The 16,798-nt window shown below is 42.9% G+C and overlaps 1 protein-coding gene across 1 annotated transcript in view; it reads left to right on the top strand.

Moving 5' to 3' along the window:
* The first annotated feature begins 3,698 nt into the window (after positions 1–3,698).
* LOC115253964 (uncharacterized) overlaps positions 3,699–16,798 on the top strand; it is a 48,713-nt gene continuing 35,613 nt past the window's right edge. The window contains exon 1 of the mRNA XM_029854569.2: positions 3,699–4,934. Within this exon, the coding sequence (XP_029710429.2) occupies positions 4,434–4,934 (501 nt within the window). The 5' untranslated portion in view covers positions 3,699–4,433. The remainder of the gene's footprint in view (positions 4,935–16,798) is intronic.

Below are 16,798 nucleotides of genomic sequence, written 5' to 3'. Positions count from 1 at the left end.
GTTGAAGATCGAGCATCTTTAAAACCCCCTAAACCATCCATCCCTCAGCACGGGTCGCCTGACACCTTGGATTGGGGTTACCTGTTTGGTGGACTTTTACCCCCGGTACAGGTGGTCCGTAGTGCTATTCTAAGCCGACAGCTACACGGGCAATTCCTTCACATATTCTTGAAGAAGTTCCTTGGTAGATCTGTTCTGAAACTCCTCCAGATATGCCTTCAAGAATCCTTCCAGAAACTCCTTTAGGAATTCCTAAATCTTTCCGTCAAGGATTTCTGGAGCATTTCCAAGGTATCGTTTCGAAAATACTGCCAAGTATTCTCTCGAGAACTCATTTATGAAACACTCCAGGGTTTCATCCAGGAAATTCTCTAGGGACTTTTTCAGTAATTCCTCCACAGATATTTCAGGAGTTCGTCCAGAGATTCTTCGGGAAATTCCTCTAAAAAAATCTCTAGGGATTTTTGGCCATGGCTTCTTCCAAGAAATTTCACCAAGGATTCTTTCAGGAATTCCTATAGGTATTTCTTCTCGAACTTCTCCAGATTTTTCTCCAGGGGTGCAGGGACTTACAGGAATTCCTCCATGGATTCTTGAAAACAAAACAGAAATCTTCTATATAGGTTCCAGGGATTTCTTCAATGATTTTTTTCAGGGTTTTTTTTGCAAGCATTCCTTAAAAAATCCTTTCAGTTACACCAAAACTCCCATTTAGGTAACGGGATTGCCTAAATTGAATTTTTACCTAAATGGATTAATTTCCTTAATGGATGAAGATTGCAAAGAAGTTGAAGAAAGGCGAGTGACCTCGAGATTTAAAGGAGGGCAAGCGGGGTTTCAGAAGAATTTCATAGATGTTTCAGGCGAGAGGGGGGGAGGTGTCAGAGGCGTTGTACCGGGGGTTTTCAGGGGTATTTCCGGGGAGTATCAAAGGGTCTCAGTTGCGTTACATGGGGTCCGAGGGGGTTTTAGGGGAATTTTGAGGGCATTTCAGACAGCTTTGGATAATATTTGTCGAGTTTCAGATGCGTTACTCATGCGTTACGTTTACATTTTTAGGGGTTTATGAGGGTCTCAGGTGCGTTACATGGGGTCCGAGGGAGCTTTAGGGGGATTTCGAGGGCACTTCAGAAAGCGTCAGAGAATTTCTGGCAAGTTTCAGAGGCGTTATGCAGACTCCCCGCCCCCCCCCCCCCTCCTTCATTGCCCCCTTTCTGAGCATGCCCTGAACTCCCATTAACTCCACTTGCAACTTAATTCCCTTTAACGAACCTTATCCCTAATCTAAAACACTTGAACTGCTCTGAACACAATCAGATTCCATTTAGGTAACGTTACCTAAATGAAGGGACCTAGATTTTCGGACGTTATGTCTCGAAAAAATGCGCCATTAAGTCCTGGGACATTATGGCCTCGGACGTTATGATACTGCGCCTTTTCAGTAATTTAAAATCTCATCGATTACGATGAAGAACAGCATCGGTGATAGCGCTTCCCTCCATCTTCTAATCTCTTCAGGGGTTCTTCTATGGGGTTTCTTCAGGAATGTTACAGTTAAATGTGAGAATAGCTATTGTTACCGTCAAAAGCTTAACTTCAGGACACTTTGGACGACCCTAAATGCCCCAAAGCTTTATAATAATATCTTGTTACTCCGTATATCAGATATGGCTATTGTTATGAGTGTGGACCCAAAATTCTGAACTTCAAGATAGTTTGGCTGACCTGGAATGTCCCAATAGAGTCTTTAAATGACATTTTAGACTTCATGAGCTTTACGTATCCCAGCAGATTAGAAATGCTGATATTGATGGCGAAAGCACATGAAATATTATTCTTGTAGATTTGAAGGACTTTATTATAGGACAGTTTGGACGACCCTGAATGTCCCAAAGGCTTATAAGTATATCCAGTAGACTTTAGATGGGTCCAGTAACTGTGGTTGACTATGCAACATTACTCAGTATATCATATATGGTCACTGTTACGAGGGTAGATCAGAAGTTCTGAACCTTAAGGTAGTTTGGCTGACCTGGAATATCCCTATGGTGTCTATAAAAGACATTGAAGATTTCAAGAGCTTCACTGATCCCAATAGATTATGCAATGCTACTATTTATAGCGAAAACACATAAAATTCTTCTTGTAGATTTGAAGGACTTCATTATTGGACAGTTTGGAGCACCTAGAGCATCCCAGAATATAAAACACCTTTTGATATTCTTGACGAAGATTAAATGAATACATATGAACGTAACCCATCTAAATGCAGCTTTTAGAACAACTGGTATGTCAATTCTTTCGTTTCTCCAACTTCATGGTGTTCAGGATGTTCTAGGTAGTCAATAAAGTCTCAAATACAAATATTCTCATTTTTCGTTAAAAGAGGTCTCTATTTGCAACAACTTTGCCGAAGACAATATTCTGTTTTAATGAATGTGTGAATTCATACAGTCGTTTCTATTTTGGGGTCATAAATATGTGACCCCTCCGTCTCCAAAGGGTTAAGGGCGATTCAGGGAAGTCTTGGGAGCCTTTAAATGATGTAACATAGGGCTTCAGAAGCGTTTCAAGGCATTTCAGAGAATTTCAGTAGGTTTTGGGAACCTTCAAAGGGCGTTCCTAGAGATTTAAGGAGCGTTTGATAGCATTGCAGTTACGTTTCAAGGGGTTTCAGGTGTGTATCAAATTGAGTTTGATGATTTCAAGAGTCTAACTAATGGATTACGGGAATTTCAATGAGATTTTAATGGAATTATGGAGGTGTCAGGGGCGTTTCAAGGGGTTTCAAGCTTATCTTTTGTGTAGAAAATCTTCAAAAACTTCCTGAAATGCTTCCGAAGTTCCTTTAAAACCTCAACGAACCCAAATGTAACGCACCTGAGATTCTCCGAAACCCCCGAAAACGCCTCCAAAATCCAGTTAAAAATGCTCTGAAACTTTCTGGAAAGTTATAGAAGCTGGAAGCACATACAAAAACGACATACCTATTTTGCACTGATTTTTGTTCTAGCCGCAATACTATTGGTGAGAGAATCATCAAACATAATTTGATTTGAGCGGTTTTCAAGACATCGAGAGAAAAGAGAGCGAGAAAGTATTGTTTTATTTTTTGCCTTACTCTTGAAACTGAACACGATAGAGAATGGGAAAAGAAGTTTGAAACACATAAAAAGTAGAGAAAAATTCAGTTACTGTCATAGGGTAACTTAAAGCATTCAACTCGAATTTATCTAAGCTAACGTATCAAATTTTCAAGACTTGTTGCATCTTGTTGAGGATGATATACGAGATAGTACGCTTACATTTCACAACCATGCTAATTATTAATGTTCGCCCAGGTATTTTGATGAACCAATAACAAAGTTATCATCATTGATTTTTTGAAACCAACCGCGGATTTTCTAAACAAAGCTGACTTAAATTTTGAAATGTGATGCATCGTCTTTCTTACCTGAACTTTGACACACCTTACGCCAAACCATCCAAAAAAGTATGGAAGAGCACGTGCTTGGCTCAAACTCTGAGCACATCTACCTGTTGATCGCATCATCATCGCTTTCGCCGGTCGTCTGCAACCTCGCTCCGACCATGAACGGAGAGCAATCCTCATGGCGGAGAGCACCTAATTATGCTTCGCTCACCAGGTCGTCCGCGTCGCCATGATTTCTGTACGAGTGATCTTCAGCTCTGCTGGCTGGTTTACATCAGTCGACGGAGAGCGGAGATCGAACGAGGTAGTGCGCGCGCGTCTCTTCGGTGAGACCGTTTCATGTGTTTTTACTTCATCCATCCATCCATCCATACCTTTGGCGGTAGTTGGTGCATGCGTGTCCGACCGAATTCCGGTGGTGGCGAAGAACCCGTTTGGAGGTTTGTGAATAGCTGCTGCTGCTGCTATTGCTGATGGTGGCCAATGCGCCCGGTTGTTCGCGTGTGAGAGTGTATTGGTTGGAACGGTGTTTGGATTTTTAATAGTTGGGGCTCCAACCTATTTATTTGCGCATCGATCGCGTGGAGGTTTGAGGAGTGGTGGACGGTGTGGAGAAATCGGAAGTCAATAGACTCCGCGGGTATTTACGGTTCCCGCTACGATCGCGGAGAAGATGACGATGATGGGGTGACCTACGAAGACGGGAGCGTTGTTTGGATTGAGTCGTGTTGTTTTGGTTAGCAATTAGTGTGATCGATGGAAAAAAGGTGAAGAGTGCTGTATTGTTCAGTAAAAGCCAGCCAGCAGCGTGATCGTGCAAGAACAAAGAAGAGAGCCGCGTTGATCGCTTGCGACCGTGGCTTGTGTAGTGTGCATCGCAGTTGCATGGTGTCAATGAAACGACTGAAGAAAGTAATCGAGGAAGTGCGTGATTTACGGCTACAGCGCTAGCCAGATTGTGTTTTCGAGCGTGGTTCGCTCTCCGCTTTCTCCGTTGATCATGTCCTCGGGGAAACGATCGAGCTCGGAATTGACGGCTTCCGCTCCGGTGGAAGAGGAACGTCCGCATAGTTTCTACGACAACATCACCGCCGGATCATCCTCCGGCACAAAGCCCATCCAGATACCGGATATTCAGTTCAAGTTCGATGACGAGATCCCCATTACGACCGATCCGCGACGATCGGCACTGCTGATGAGTAATGCCAAGTCGGACTTTTTCGGGCTTCCCCAGATCCCGCCAGCGGTCGAGGAAGCCACCGCTGACGCATCGAAAGAAGATCAAACCGATGAGACTCAGCGGTTGATCGCCGACCACGATCGAAGTACACCGCCTGCTACGATCATACCTCAGCTGCCGTCTTCCCCTGCGTCCACCGCCAGCACGGCTCCGGCGCGATCAACAGACTCCCCGGGCCCCTCGGAGTCACCCAAATCCCGTCCAGTTTCGAGCCATCGGAACATCACCATCAAACTGCCGGATGCCGGAACACCCTCCGAGGTAGGTGCCATTTCTTGGAAACTCAAAACCCATAATTTTGCTGCAGTCGTCGCTGTAGACGTCGTTCGGTATAATGACTGACATTACCCAGGTACGCGACGCTATTCATCATCGTACTTTCTAGGAATGCTACCTGTTTGGCAGCACAAGGTTATTATTATTTTTTCCCATTTCCAACACTTTTTTGCCGTTGTCGTCGGCGCTCCATCTACGACGATGGATCAGCCAGCTTCAGCCAGAAGCGAGCACCGTACCGGTTGGTTACGGTAAATTTAAATTTCGATATGCTGACGATTGCCTCCGCTGCGCTGCCTGGTTGCTTGCTGATGGCCTGTTTGCGATGTGATGTCAGCTAGGTAGCCAGAGCTAGCCACCATCATCATCAGTAGCAGCAGCATCATCCGGCTAGCGCTCCGTTGCACGGAGGAGTAACTGAGATCGAATCGAGGCCAAAATTAAGTGAGTTATTCTCGCTGAGACCGGCCCACTATCTACACCTTATCTGTAAAAATGGTTAAGGTGACGATTTTCTGAAATTCCATGCCGAAAAAGTAAGGAAAATGCATTTGGTTACCAAGATGGCGGCCAAAACCAATACGGCCGATCCAACTTTTTATAACTGTAAATAGTATTTAGCTCTATCTTTCCTTTTTTCAACATTTCGTTTTGAAGTGGTTTTTGGAGAAATTTTCGAGTTATAACGGCTTAAATGAGCCACCATTTGACCAAGATCGAGGGATCTGCAAAAATGGTTGTGGCTCTAACTAACGAGGAGTCCATCAATTTGAGTAACCAAATGCATTTTCCTTATTTTTCGGCAAGGACTTTCAGAAAATCGCCACCTCAAGCATTTCTACAGACAAGGTGTATATAGTGGGCCGGTCTCAGCGAGAATTACTCGTATTGCTATTGTTCTTCTGGAGAAAAAAAAAAAGATTTTCAAAAGAATTCCTTGATAACATTTTTAAGAAATTGCTGAAAGACGTCTTTAAAATAATTGTAAAGTGGTTGAATTTTCGATGCAATTTCTTGGAGAATTTCTTGTGTAAATTGGAATATCTCCGAAATTCCAAAAACTTTACGCAAAATTCTTGAAAGATCCCTCATCAATTTTTGTTCCAAAGGAGTTACTTTGAAAACCATTGGAAGATTGTGGGCTTCGTGGCCGTGCGGTTAGCGGCGTCAGTCGTCTAGGCGTTTCGTAAGCCTCGGAGTGCGGGTTCGATTCCCGCTCCAGTCGGGGAAAACTTTTCGTCATACGGAAAATTCTCCATTGGGCCACTGGTTGTTAGGTGTGTTGTCCGTTGTCTCGTGTATGTAATGTTCAGTCTGTACAGCCTCTGGCTGAAGACGGTGTAGTGTCTTTTTTTTAGATGCTGTTCCGAGGGTTTCCATTTAATTCACCCACAGAATGTATCCAAGAAAACCCTCATAATCGTTTGGGGTCAGCGGAGGGGTCACTAACATAAAAATGACTATACCATTTGAAAAAGGGAACACTGTTTCCGGTAATGTTGTTTTAAAGTGAATCCTCTATTAGGAAAAAATGAATATTTGTGTTTCAGCGATAAGAATCTGCAATCCATCGCAAAAAAGAAAATTGCGACTGGATTCGAGAAGTTCGCGGTAGAAGACTATCGTGAAATGTTTTGTGAACCATGTATCGTAGCAAAACAAACTAGGAAACCGTTCTGATCCATGTGGACGTTTGCGGCACCTTTACGCCGAGGGGGCATGACGGTAGTCAGTTCAGCCTCGGTGGATGAAAGAGTGACCCTTTCATGTTTGCGGATCATCCAGCCCATGGTATTTCCAAACACCTTGTAGATGGCACCACTTACAGATCGCCTGTCACTTGGGTCGTTCGTCCAATCTGCGTCGACATACACTTCAGTAATTGTCACGACCTTGTTGACTCGGTATACAAGACCGAAGTCCTGTGTGTCTTGTATGTACCACAGCATCCTTTTGAGATGTACGCTAGTGAGTATCGGTTGGACAACTTTGGAATTGGCTAAAGAAGTTTACAGCCGCCGTCAAATCCGGTCTTGTGGTCACTGAAACATATGTTAGACAGCCTATCAGCTCTTGGTATGGTTGCTTCGTCCGGGTAGCTTCATCTCCTTTCACCAACTTCAGACGAGTCTCCATGTGAGTTGAGACCAGTTTGCAATCGGCCATCCCAAACCGCCCCAGTAGATCGTCGAGATTCTGCCGTTGAGTGATTCGCATGATACCGTTCTCCAAGTCTCGGTGGCTCTGCATTTACAAAAAGTCCTTGACTGCCCCAACATCCGTCATTTCAAATTCATAGGATAAACAGGCCTTCACGATCTTCCCCGTTTTTCTGGACTAACTGGTGAACAAAATGTCGTCCACGTAGAATACGAGAATTTCCATATCTTTCCCAATTCCTCGTGTGTACAAGCACTGATCGTTCTGACTTCGCCTGAAACCAAGGCTATCCTGAACAAAATTTTGGAAACGCTCGTTCCATGTCCGAGAGGCTTGTTCCAACCCGTAAATTGATTTATTCAGACGACAGACTAGATTACCTTCCTGCTGCAAACCTTCCGGCAACATCATGTAGATCTCGTCCGACAATGCCCCATTTAAAAATGCCGTCTTGACGTCCATTTGCTCAATAGTCATCCCCTCGTGGTTTGCCAAGGCCAGAACCATTTGCCAGAATACGTCTCGCTGTAATCAAAGCCGTACTTCTGATTAAACCCTCTCGCTACCAAGCATGCCATGTAGCGATCAGGTTCGCCATTCATCCCGGGTTTCACCTTGAACACTCATTTGCTTGAGATAGGTTTGCGATTCGGAGGAAGCTCGACCAAGGACCACGTCTCGTTTTCCTCCAACGCATCCATTTCCTCGTTCACAGCGGCTTCCTATTTGGTTCCGTCACTTCGCTTACGTTCATCCTCCAAGGATGTCGGAAGGTCTTCAACAAAACTTGGCGCATTCAGCGTGTAAGCTGCATACTCGACATCGCTGGAATATTAGGTGTACGCCTCGGCATGGACCCCTCATCCACTGTCGAAACCGGATCAACTGCTGAAAGGGTGTCGTCTGCTTCCTCTGTAAAACTTAGGTACTCCTCGTCGATGTCACCGTCACTTTCTCCAGCTTTCAGATCACCTCCAACAGCTCCTTCCTTGAGTTCGTCCTCTTCTTCTGCATCTTGATCATCCATTTCGATTACATCACCCAATGGGATAGATTCCTTCTGCCATGCTTCCTGTCTTCCAGGAAACTCGGGTTCTCCTGGAAGACTCCTTTCCATGCTTTCGGATCCAGTTTCTTCCGAAGTTCATTTGACACATGAGCGAGCCCACTACATGAGGAGCACTTCCCAAAACTCAAACGGTGTAACATTGGAATCAATCGCGCTCAAAGGGCAACGGTTCACAACGTACGCCGCCGTCTGGATCGCTTGCCCCCAGCTCCGAGCCCGAATCCTGGCTACAACCGATTCGCCATCCTTGACGATCCCGATATCCATCGTATGCTGCAGTTCGAGGTCATCAAAGAGTGCTTCGTCGTTAACGAGGTGGTCGGAACACCCGAAATCTATGTACTACTGGACACTTCTCAATTCCGTCTCTTCTCCACCACCAACACTACCAAAACACCCTCCTTGCTGTTCAGCTGTCAAAGCTTTCGAGTTCTTTTGACGCTTTTTCTTCTCATTGTCGTTTTCCTTCATTTCCTTCATTCTGTCAGCTTGTTTCCGTTCTACTTGCAGTCGAAACACTTGAAACTCTTCTCAGCCCCGCATCCACGGTACTCGCGAACCAGTTTGTCGAACCGTAGGAAGTGAACCGCTCTCAAATCGCCAGCCATCTGGCGCTTGACATGCTTTCTGCTTGTTATAGAGATAAGTGACATTTCAACATACGAATAAATCGATAACTAATTCTGCAAAGTTTTAGCTGATAGAGTAGCCTAGGATTACCAAGGGTCAACTAACTCTCTAGGGCACTTGGGGAAATACTACGGGTGATTGAATGAAAAACATCGTTTTTCCAAAGTAATTCCCAAACAAACTTTGAAGGGCTTGTGCAGTCGCAATTTTCAACCAAATGAGCTCAAATTTTGGGAGAAGGCGTAGTATCTGGTTACGAATCGAATAAGCGGTGTGGAGCAAAAACGAGTTTTTGAACCACGCTACTAACATGGTCAACAGGTTCTACCGCAGTCACATTTAAATATAATTTTGCGGCTTTTGACCGTTACTCTCCGAATTCTTTGTAATTAAACGAGAAGTTCTTATTACATTTTCCGGACATTTCAAGGTTTCCATAAGGTCCTGAGGTTCAGAACATTCAAGTTTACAAATCTACTACAATCTCCGTTCAATCTACGCTTACGGTTAACGGTCATTGTAGTCCATGATACTCCGCAATGCTGCGAGAAAATCTTATAGAGTTTGTACGACATTGTAGGGTACACTAAATGTTCTGCACTTCAGGACTATCAAGGTCTACAAAAACTACCTCAAGCTCCATTGAATCTACGCTTGCTGCCCATCTTTGTTGTTATCGATGGGTCAGGTGTCACAAAGCCGCTCTCGGGGGGATGAGCAACTGACGAAACATTGCATGTGCTGGGGCTGGGATCGAACCCATGACGAACATCCACTTATGAAGTGAACGTATAACCACTACGCCACGGGCTCCGGCAAGCTCCTTTTACTAGAAGTTTTTCTTGAAAGCTCAGAACTTCAGGATATTTTGCAAACCTTCCAATATCTGACAACCGTAAAAGGACTTCTCGTTGGATTGCGAAGAACCAACGTACTGTAAACGTAAACGGCTGTTGAGGTGATTATGTTGAACTTGTTCAGTATCATGGATAATAACTGCCGAAAACCTCAAGCGTAGAACGACTCCAGGTATACTTGCTGGGATTGCTCCAGGAATTTATGCAGAGATGTAGGCTGTAGATTTCCTGCTTTGGTTGCATCAGGAAGTGCTGCCAGATTCCTTACAGGAACTTTTTCTCCAAGGATTTCTCCAGGAGTTCATTTCAGCGATTTCTTTTTTTTTTCTGTATTAACGAAATTTTTAGCCCTAGGCTAGGTCATCTCGGGACCCACGCTTCACTTCACGTGGTATTCCTCCAGAAATTCTTGCTGCAAACCCTCCAGGAATTTTTACGTCGATTTTTCCAGGAATTTCTGCTGGTATTGCTCTTTTAGTCCCTCCGGAACGTCTTCCATGAATTCTTCCGGGGATTTCTATGAGAATCCCTTCAGATATTTTCCTTAGATTTTTTTTTTCAGGCATTCCTCCTGTGAGACCTTAAGAAGTTTTTCTTGGGATTCCTTCAGGAACTCCTGCTGGGATGTCTCCGGAAACCTTTAATTGATATCTTTGGGGGGTTTATTGGCATTTCAGTCTAATTTGGTCAATTAAAAACAACTATATGTTTTCTTAACCCGACGTTTCGGTCCTTCGGACCAAATTTTGTCGAGACTGTCGAGACTGAAAAAGCCATTTTCAAGGTAAAACTCTACGGCAACAATCGATCCGCAGCAGCCTACGCCTTCTTGGACGATGGATCTGCGAGGATGCTGCGTTGGTTGACGAGGAGATTATATAGGGGATTCTGGGGTAATACGCACCACTTAAGGAAGATGCGTCCAAATGCATATAAAAAGGCAATAATTTATTGGTTTAATGCATGCATTCATTGCATATACTTTCATTCTAAGAGAAACCAAACAAAATTTCAGCCTTAATACAGTTCAGCTCTTGAAAATAACGTTTTTTGTAAAGACTAACATTACGGCTTCGTATGTTTATGCGGGGCAGTATGCACCCTTGCTCGGGGTAAAATGCACTACAACAATGGGGCAGGATGCACTTAAACAAAGGGGCAAGACGCACCACAACATTGAGGCAAGTTGCACCGTAGAGTTTAGAAATCTTTTTACTTCTTAGACAAAATGCATGTTTTATAAGGTTTTAAGACAAACAATAGCTCAATTTTGTTTGCGATTACTTACAGAGCACTCATAGATATGATTACAGCTTGTTTTCTATAGGTGCGTTTTGCCCCAACCAATGGAGTGCATATTGCCCCAATCAATAGCAAAAAATAAAATAGTTTAAAACATATAATTTACGTAGATTACTGTTTAAGTTATTTTTCCTATGCTTAGCATTGCCCTCAATGAACTGAATAAACACAACAGCATTAGATGTTTGGTCGGTTTTCACCATCAAATCATTCGACAAACGATCGGGAAAATTACATCAGAATCGTGCTTTTCAATTTTATTCATTTTTCTCATTAATTACGTAACGCAGATATGTAAAATTTTCCAGATGCTCATTTATTAAGACGTTCTATTAGACTGATAAGGTTTCAAAGCTCTAAAACCGATAATCCCTGAAAAACAAAGGGGGTGCGTTTTGCCTCGACAGTGCGTATTACCCCAGATGCCCCTAAGGCAACTGAGCGTCAAAGGAGAAACCCTACCGCTTTGCCTGCAGTAGACAGCTAACGTGAAGCTCGTTGAAGCAGAGTCTCAGTTAGTAGCTCTGGACATATCAGGACAAACTGGACAGTCAAGTTTCGCATTAAACGATGTGCGAACAGTGCGCCATCTAGATCTGCCACGGTAGTCTCTGCGATACGCGGCACTTACCCAGGACTTCACACATCTGAAAGGCCTACCGATAAAGGACTGCGATGAAGCTCGGATTCTAATCGGGAACGATACACACTAGCCTGGGACACGGTTTATATGGAAAAATATAAAAAATGGAAAAACTCCAACTCCTGTATACTTTTTATGTTCCATTTGGGTCCCATATCAACTGTGTAAAATTTCAAATCGATCGGAAAAAACTACATTTTAGCGCCCACCATTCTTAGTTTTTCATACGATTTACTATGGGGAAAATTTACTTTTTCAAAGAAAAATCGCTTACGGTCACCCCTTGATCCCTAAAAATAAATCAATGAATGATTTTGGTAGAAAATATCACGAGCAATCAAACCTCCGAAGACCGCAAAGCGATGCGACATGAAAAAAAATATTAAGACTTACCCGATCGATAAAATGACGAGATTTTATTATTTATTGTTATTCCTTACATGTTAAACAGCGTTGGCATGCCATTCGGTTTTCAGTCAATAACTTTTTCCACATGCCTTAGATCGCTTTGCGGCCTTTAGAGGGTTTATTCCTCGTAAAATTTCCAACAGAAATCATTCATGGATATATGTTTAGGGGTTAAGGGGCAACATGTGGCGATTTTTCCTTGAAAAAGTGATTTTTCCCATAGTCTCTCTCTCTCTTCTTGGCGTAACGTCCTCATTGGGACAAAGCCTGCTTCTCAGCTTAGTGTTCTATGAGCACTTCCACAGTTATTAACTGAGAGCTTCCTCTGCCAATGACCATTTTGCATGCCTATATCGTGTGGCAGGCACGAAGATACTCTATGCCCAAGGAAGTCAAGGAAATTTCCTTTACGAAAAGATCCTGGACCGACCGGGAATCGAACCCGTCACCCTCAGCATGGTCATGCTGAATACCCGTGCGTTTACCGCCTCGGCTATATGGGCCCTTTTTCCCATAGTAAATTGTATGAAAATTTAAAACAGCTGGCGCTAAAATAGAGTTTCTCCGATCGAGCTGAAATTGTAAACAGTTGATATGGGGCCAAAATGGAATTCAAAACGTGTACAGGACTGAAATGTCTTTTTGTGTCCCACGCTAATACACACACATCACAACCATGTTGAAGGTGTGAGATAAGGGCGACCCGCAGACCCCATTGCAGCTAAATCACGGCTCGGGTGGGCTCATGGAAGTTATCCGGTACCACACCAGCCAGTAAACAACCTTGTACTAAAACTTTTTAGTACATGAACTTATGCAGTACCACACCAGCCAGTGAGTATATATGAGCTAGGAAATCTACTTTTCAAGCATTCCAAGCGTGGAAAAAAGATTTTCCGACCAATTTTTCCACAACTAGCTGGTAAAAAGTACCAAATAAGCAAGAAAGGCGTGTGAGAATTCAACTTTTCTAGCAATAAGCGCACATTATCTCACTGGCTGGGAGTTTTATCTAACCCAGTGATCTGGAATTTTCACGGACGCTTTTCCTGACATACTTGAGCAGTTTTCCGGCGAAATTTCCATGGCTAATTGATTTTTAATTTTCATTCACTGAAATGAGTAGTTTCCTAGAGAAAATTCTACTTTTCTAGTAATAAGCGCACATTATCTCATAAATAAATAAGATAAAACTCCCAGCCAGTGAGATAATGTGCGCTTATTACTAGAAAAGTTTAATTTTCTCTTGGAAACTACTCATTTCATTGAATGAAAATTAAAAATCAATTAGCCGCGGAAAATTTCGCCGGAAAACTGCTCGAGTATGTCAGGAAAAGTGTCCGTGAAAATTCCAGGTCACTGGGTTAGATAAAACTTCCAGCCAATGAGATAATGTGCGCTTATTGCTAGAAAAGTTGAATTCTCACACGCCTTTCTTGCTTATTTGGTACCTTTTACCAGCTAGTTGTGGAAAAATTGGTCGGAAAATCTTTTTTCCACGCTTGGAGTGCTTGAAAAGTAGATTTCCCAGCTCATATATACTCACTGGCTGGTGTGGTACTGGATAAGTTCATGTACTAAAAAGTTTTAGTACAAGGTTGTTTACTGGCTGGTGTGGTACTGGATAACTTCCACGAGCCCTGCGGGTCGCCCTTATCTCACACCTTCAACATGGTTGTGATGTGTGTGTATTAGCGTGGGACACAAAAAGACATTTCAGTCCTGTACACGTTTTGAATTCCATTTTGGCCCCATATCAACTGTTTACAATTTCAGCTCGATCGGAGAAACTCTATTTTAGCGCCAGCTGTTTTAAATTTTCATACAATTTACTATGGGAAAAAGGGCCCATATAGCCGAGGCGGTAAACGCACGGGTATTCAGCATGACCATGCTGAGGGTGACGGGTTCGATTCCCGGTCGGTCCAGGATCTTTTCGTAAAGGAAATTTCCTTGACTTCCTTGGGCATAGAGTATCTTCGTGCCTGCCACACGATATAGGCATGCAAAATGGTCATTGGCAGAGGAAGCTCTCAGTTAATAACTGTGGAAGTGCTCATAGAACACTAAGCTGAGAAGCAGGCTTTGTCCCAATGAGAACGTTACGCCAAGAAGAGAGAGAGAGACTATGGGAAAAATCACTTTTTCAAGGAAAAATCGCCACATGTTGCCCCTTAACCCCTAAACATATATCCATGAATGATTTCTGTTGGAAATTTTACGAGGAATAAACCCTCTAAAGGCCGCAAAGCGATCTAAGGCATGTGGAAAAAGTTATTGACTGAAAACCGAATGGCATGCCAACGCTGTTTAACATGTAAGGAATAACAATAAATAATAAAATCTCGTCATTTTATCGATCGGGTAAGTCTTAATATTTTTTTTCATGTCGCATCGCTTTGCGGTCTTCGGAGGTTTGATTGCTCGTGATATTTTCTACCAAAATCATTCATTGATTTATTTTTAGGGATCAAGGGGTGACCGTAAGCGATTTTTCTTTGAAAAAGTAAATTTTCCCCATAGTAAATCGTATGAAAAACTAAGAATGGTGGGCGCTAAAATGTAGTTTTTTCCGATCGATTTGAAATTTTACACAGTTGATATGGGACCCAAATGGAACATAAAAAGTATACAGGAGTTGGAGTTTTTCCATTTTTTATATTTTTCCATATAAACCGTGTCCCAGGCTAGTGTGTATCGTTCCCGATTAGAATCCGAGCTTCATCGCAGTCCTTTATCGGTAGGCCTTTCAGATGTGTGAAGTCCTGGGTAAGTGCCGCGTATCGCAGAGACTACCGTGGCAGATCTAGATGGCGCACTGTTCGCACATCGTTTAATGCGAAACTTGACTGTCCAGTTTGTCCTGATATGTCCAGAGCTACTAACTGAGACTCTGCTTCAACGAGCTTCACGTTAGCTGTCTACTGCAGGCAAAGCGGTAGGGTTTCTCCTTTGACGCTCAGTTGCCTTAGGGGCATCTGGGGTAATACGCACTGTCGAGGCAAAACGCACCCCCTTTGTTTTTCAGGGATTATCGGTTTTAGAGCTTTGAAACCTTATCAGTCTAATAGAACGTCTTAATAAATGAGCATCTGGAAAATTTTACATATCTGCGTTACGTAATTAATGAGAAAAATGAATAAAATTGAAAAGCACGATTCTGATGTAATTTTCCCGATCGTTTGTCGAATGATTTGATGGTGAAAACCGACCAAACATCTAATGCTGTTGTGTTTATTCAGTTCATTGAGGGCAATGCTAAGCATAGGAAAAATAACTTAAACAGTAATCTACGTAAATTATATGTTTTAAACTATTTTATTTTTTGCTATTGATTGGGGCAATATGCACTCCATTGGTTGGGGCAAAACGCACCTATAGAAAACAAGCTGTAATAATATCTATGAGTGCTCTGTAAGTAATCGCAAACAAAATTGAGCTATTGTTTGTCTTAAAACCTTATAAAACATGCATTTTGTCTAAGAAGTAAAAAGATTTCTAAACTCTACGGTGCAACTTGCCTCAATGTTGTGGTGCGTCTTGCCCCTTTGTTTAAGTGCATCCTGCCCCATTGTTGTAGTGCATTTTACCCCGAGCAAGGGTGCATACTGCCCCGCATAAACATACGAAGCCGTAATGTTAGTCTTTACAAAAAACGTTATTTTCAAGAGCTGAACTGTATTAAGGCTGAAATTTTGTTTGGTTTCTCTTAGAATGAAAGTATATGCAATGAATGCATGCATTAAACCAATAAATTATTGCCTTTTTATATGCATTTGGACGCATCTTCCTTAAGTGGTGCGTATTACCCCAGAATCCCCTATATAATCTCCTCGTCAACCAACGCAGCATCCTCGCAGATCCATCGTCCAAGAAGGCGTAGGCTGCTGCGGATCGATTGTTGCCGTAGAGTTTTACCTTGAAAATGGCTTTTTCAGTCTCGACAAAATTCAAATACTGCTATTCATCAGGTCATATGCGACCGAAACATTGGACGAAATTAAATAGCAGTTTTTGAATTTTGTCGAGACTGAAAAAGCCATTTTCAAGTTATATTCCATCACAGTCGCAACCAAAACTGGTAGAATTTTACTGCGATTGGGAATTGGGATGATACGAAACAGCGCCGTCACCCTGTCAGCGGAGTGGTGGTCGATAATGACGTTCGCGGTAGCCGATTTTGCGCCTGTCTTTCCCCTGGGATCGCTAGTTTCTTAGTTTGAATGCAGCAAAGTGTGATGTCGGAGCTGATACCCGTCGATTTTACACATTTTTGCCGAATCCAAGTGAGTTTTCCATGTAGACCCAAGCAGATGCGGTACATTCTAATCTGCCCCGTTAAATTACTGCGTTCTTCCAGCAGCTTCTTTGCAAAGACGTTTTAGTTCTTCACCAGTGATGGAATTACTCTCCTCATGAAGCAATTCGCGAGTGTAAAGCCAACACAAGGCTTACTCACGATTCCGAGAGTAAACAGTGTGTGAGTTTATTCGCACCTGCCTGCTTCGTGAGTAAGAAGCAAAACAAAAACAGAAACACTCATGAGCTTTCATTCGTGAAGGACTAGTGGAGGTGCGGGAAATGCATTTTGTTGTGGTTATGATAGCAAATCCAGTGATTATCCAGCATAAACTAATGCTTTATGCTTCATTGTCCCTCAAAAGCAGCACTGTCAGTCGTTAAAATGCGTTTTTCGTCAAAATGCAAAACAACTCACGAAGCTTCGCGAATCACATGCGAGTGCTTGACAGCTTCGTTTACTCACGAATAAAGAAGTGCG

This window comes from Aedes albopictus, chromosome 1, assembly GCF_035046485.1.
Source record: "Aedes albopictus strain Foshan chromosome 1, AalbF5, whole genome shotgun sequence".
Lineage (NCBI taxonomy): Eukaryota > Metazoa > Arthropoda > Insecta > Diptera > Culicidae > Aedes > Aedes albopictus.
This window is presented reverse-complemented; position numbering and strand designations above follow the sequence as displayed.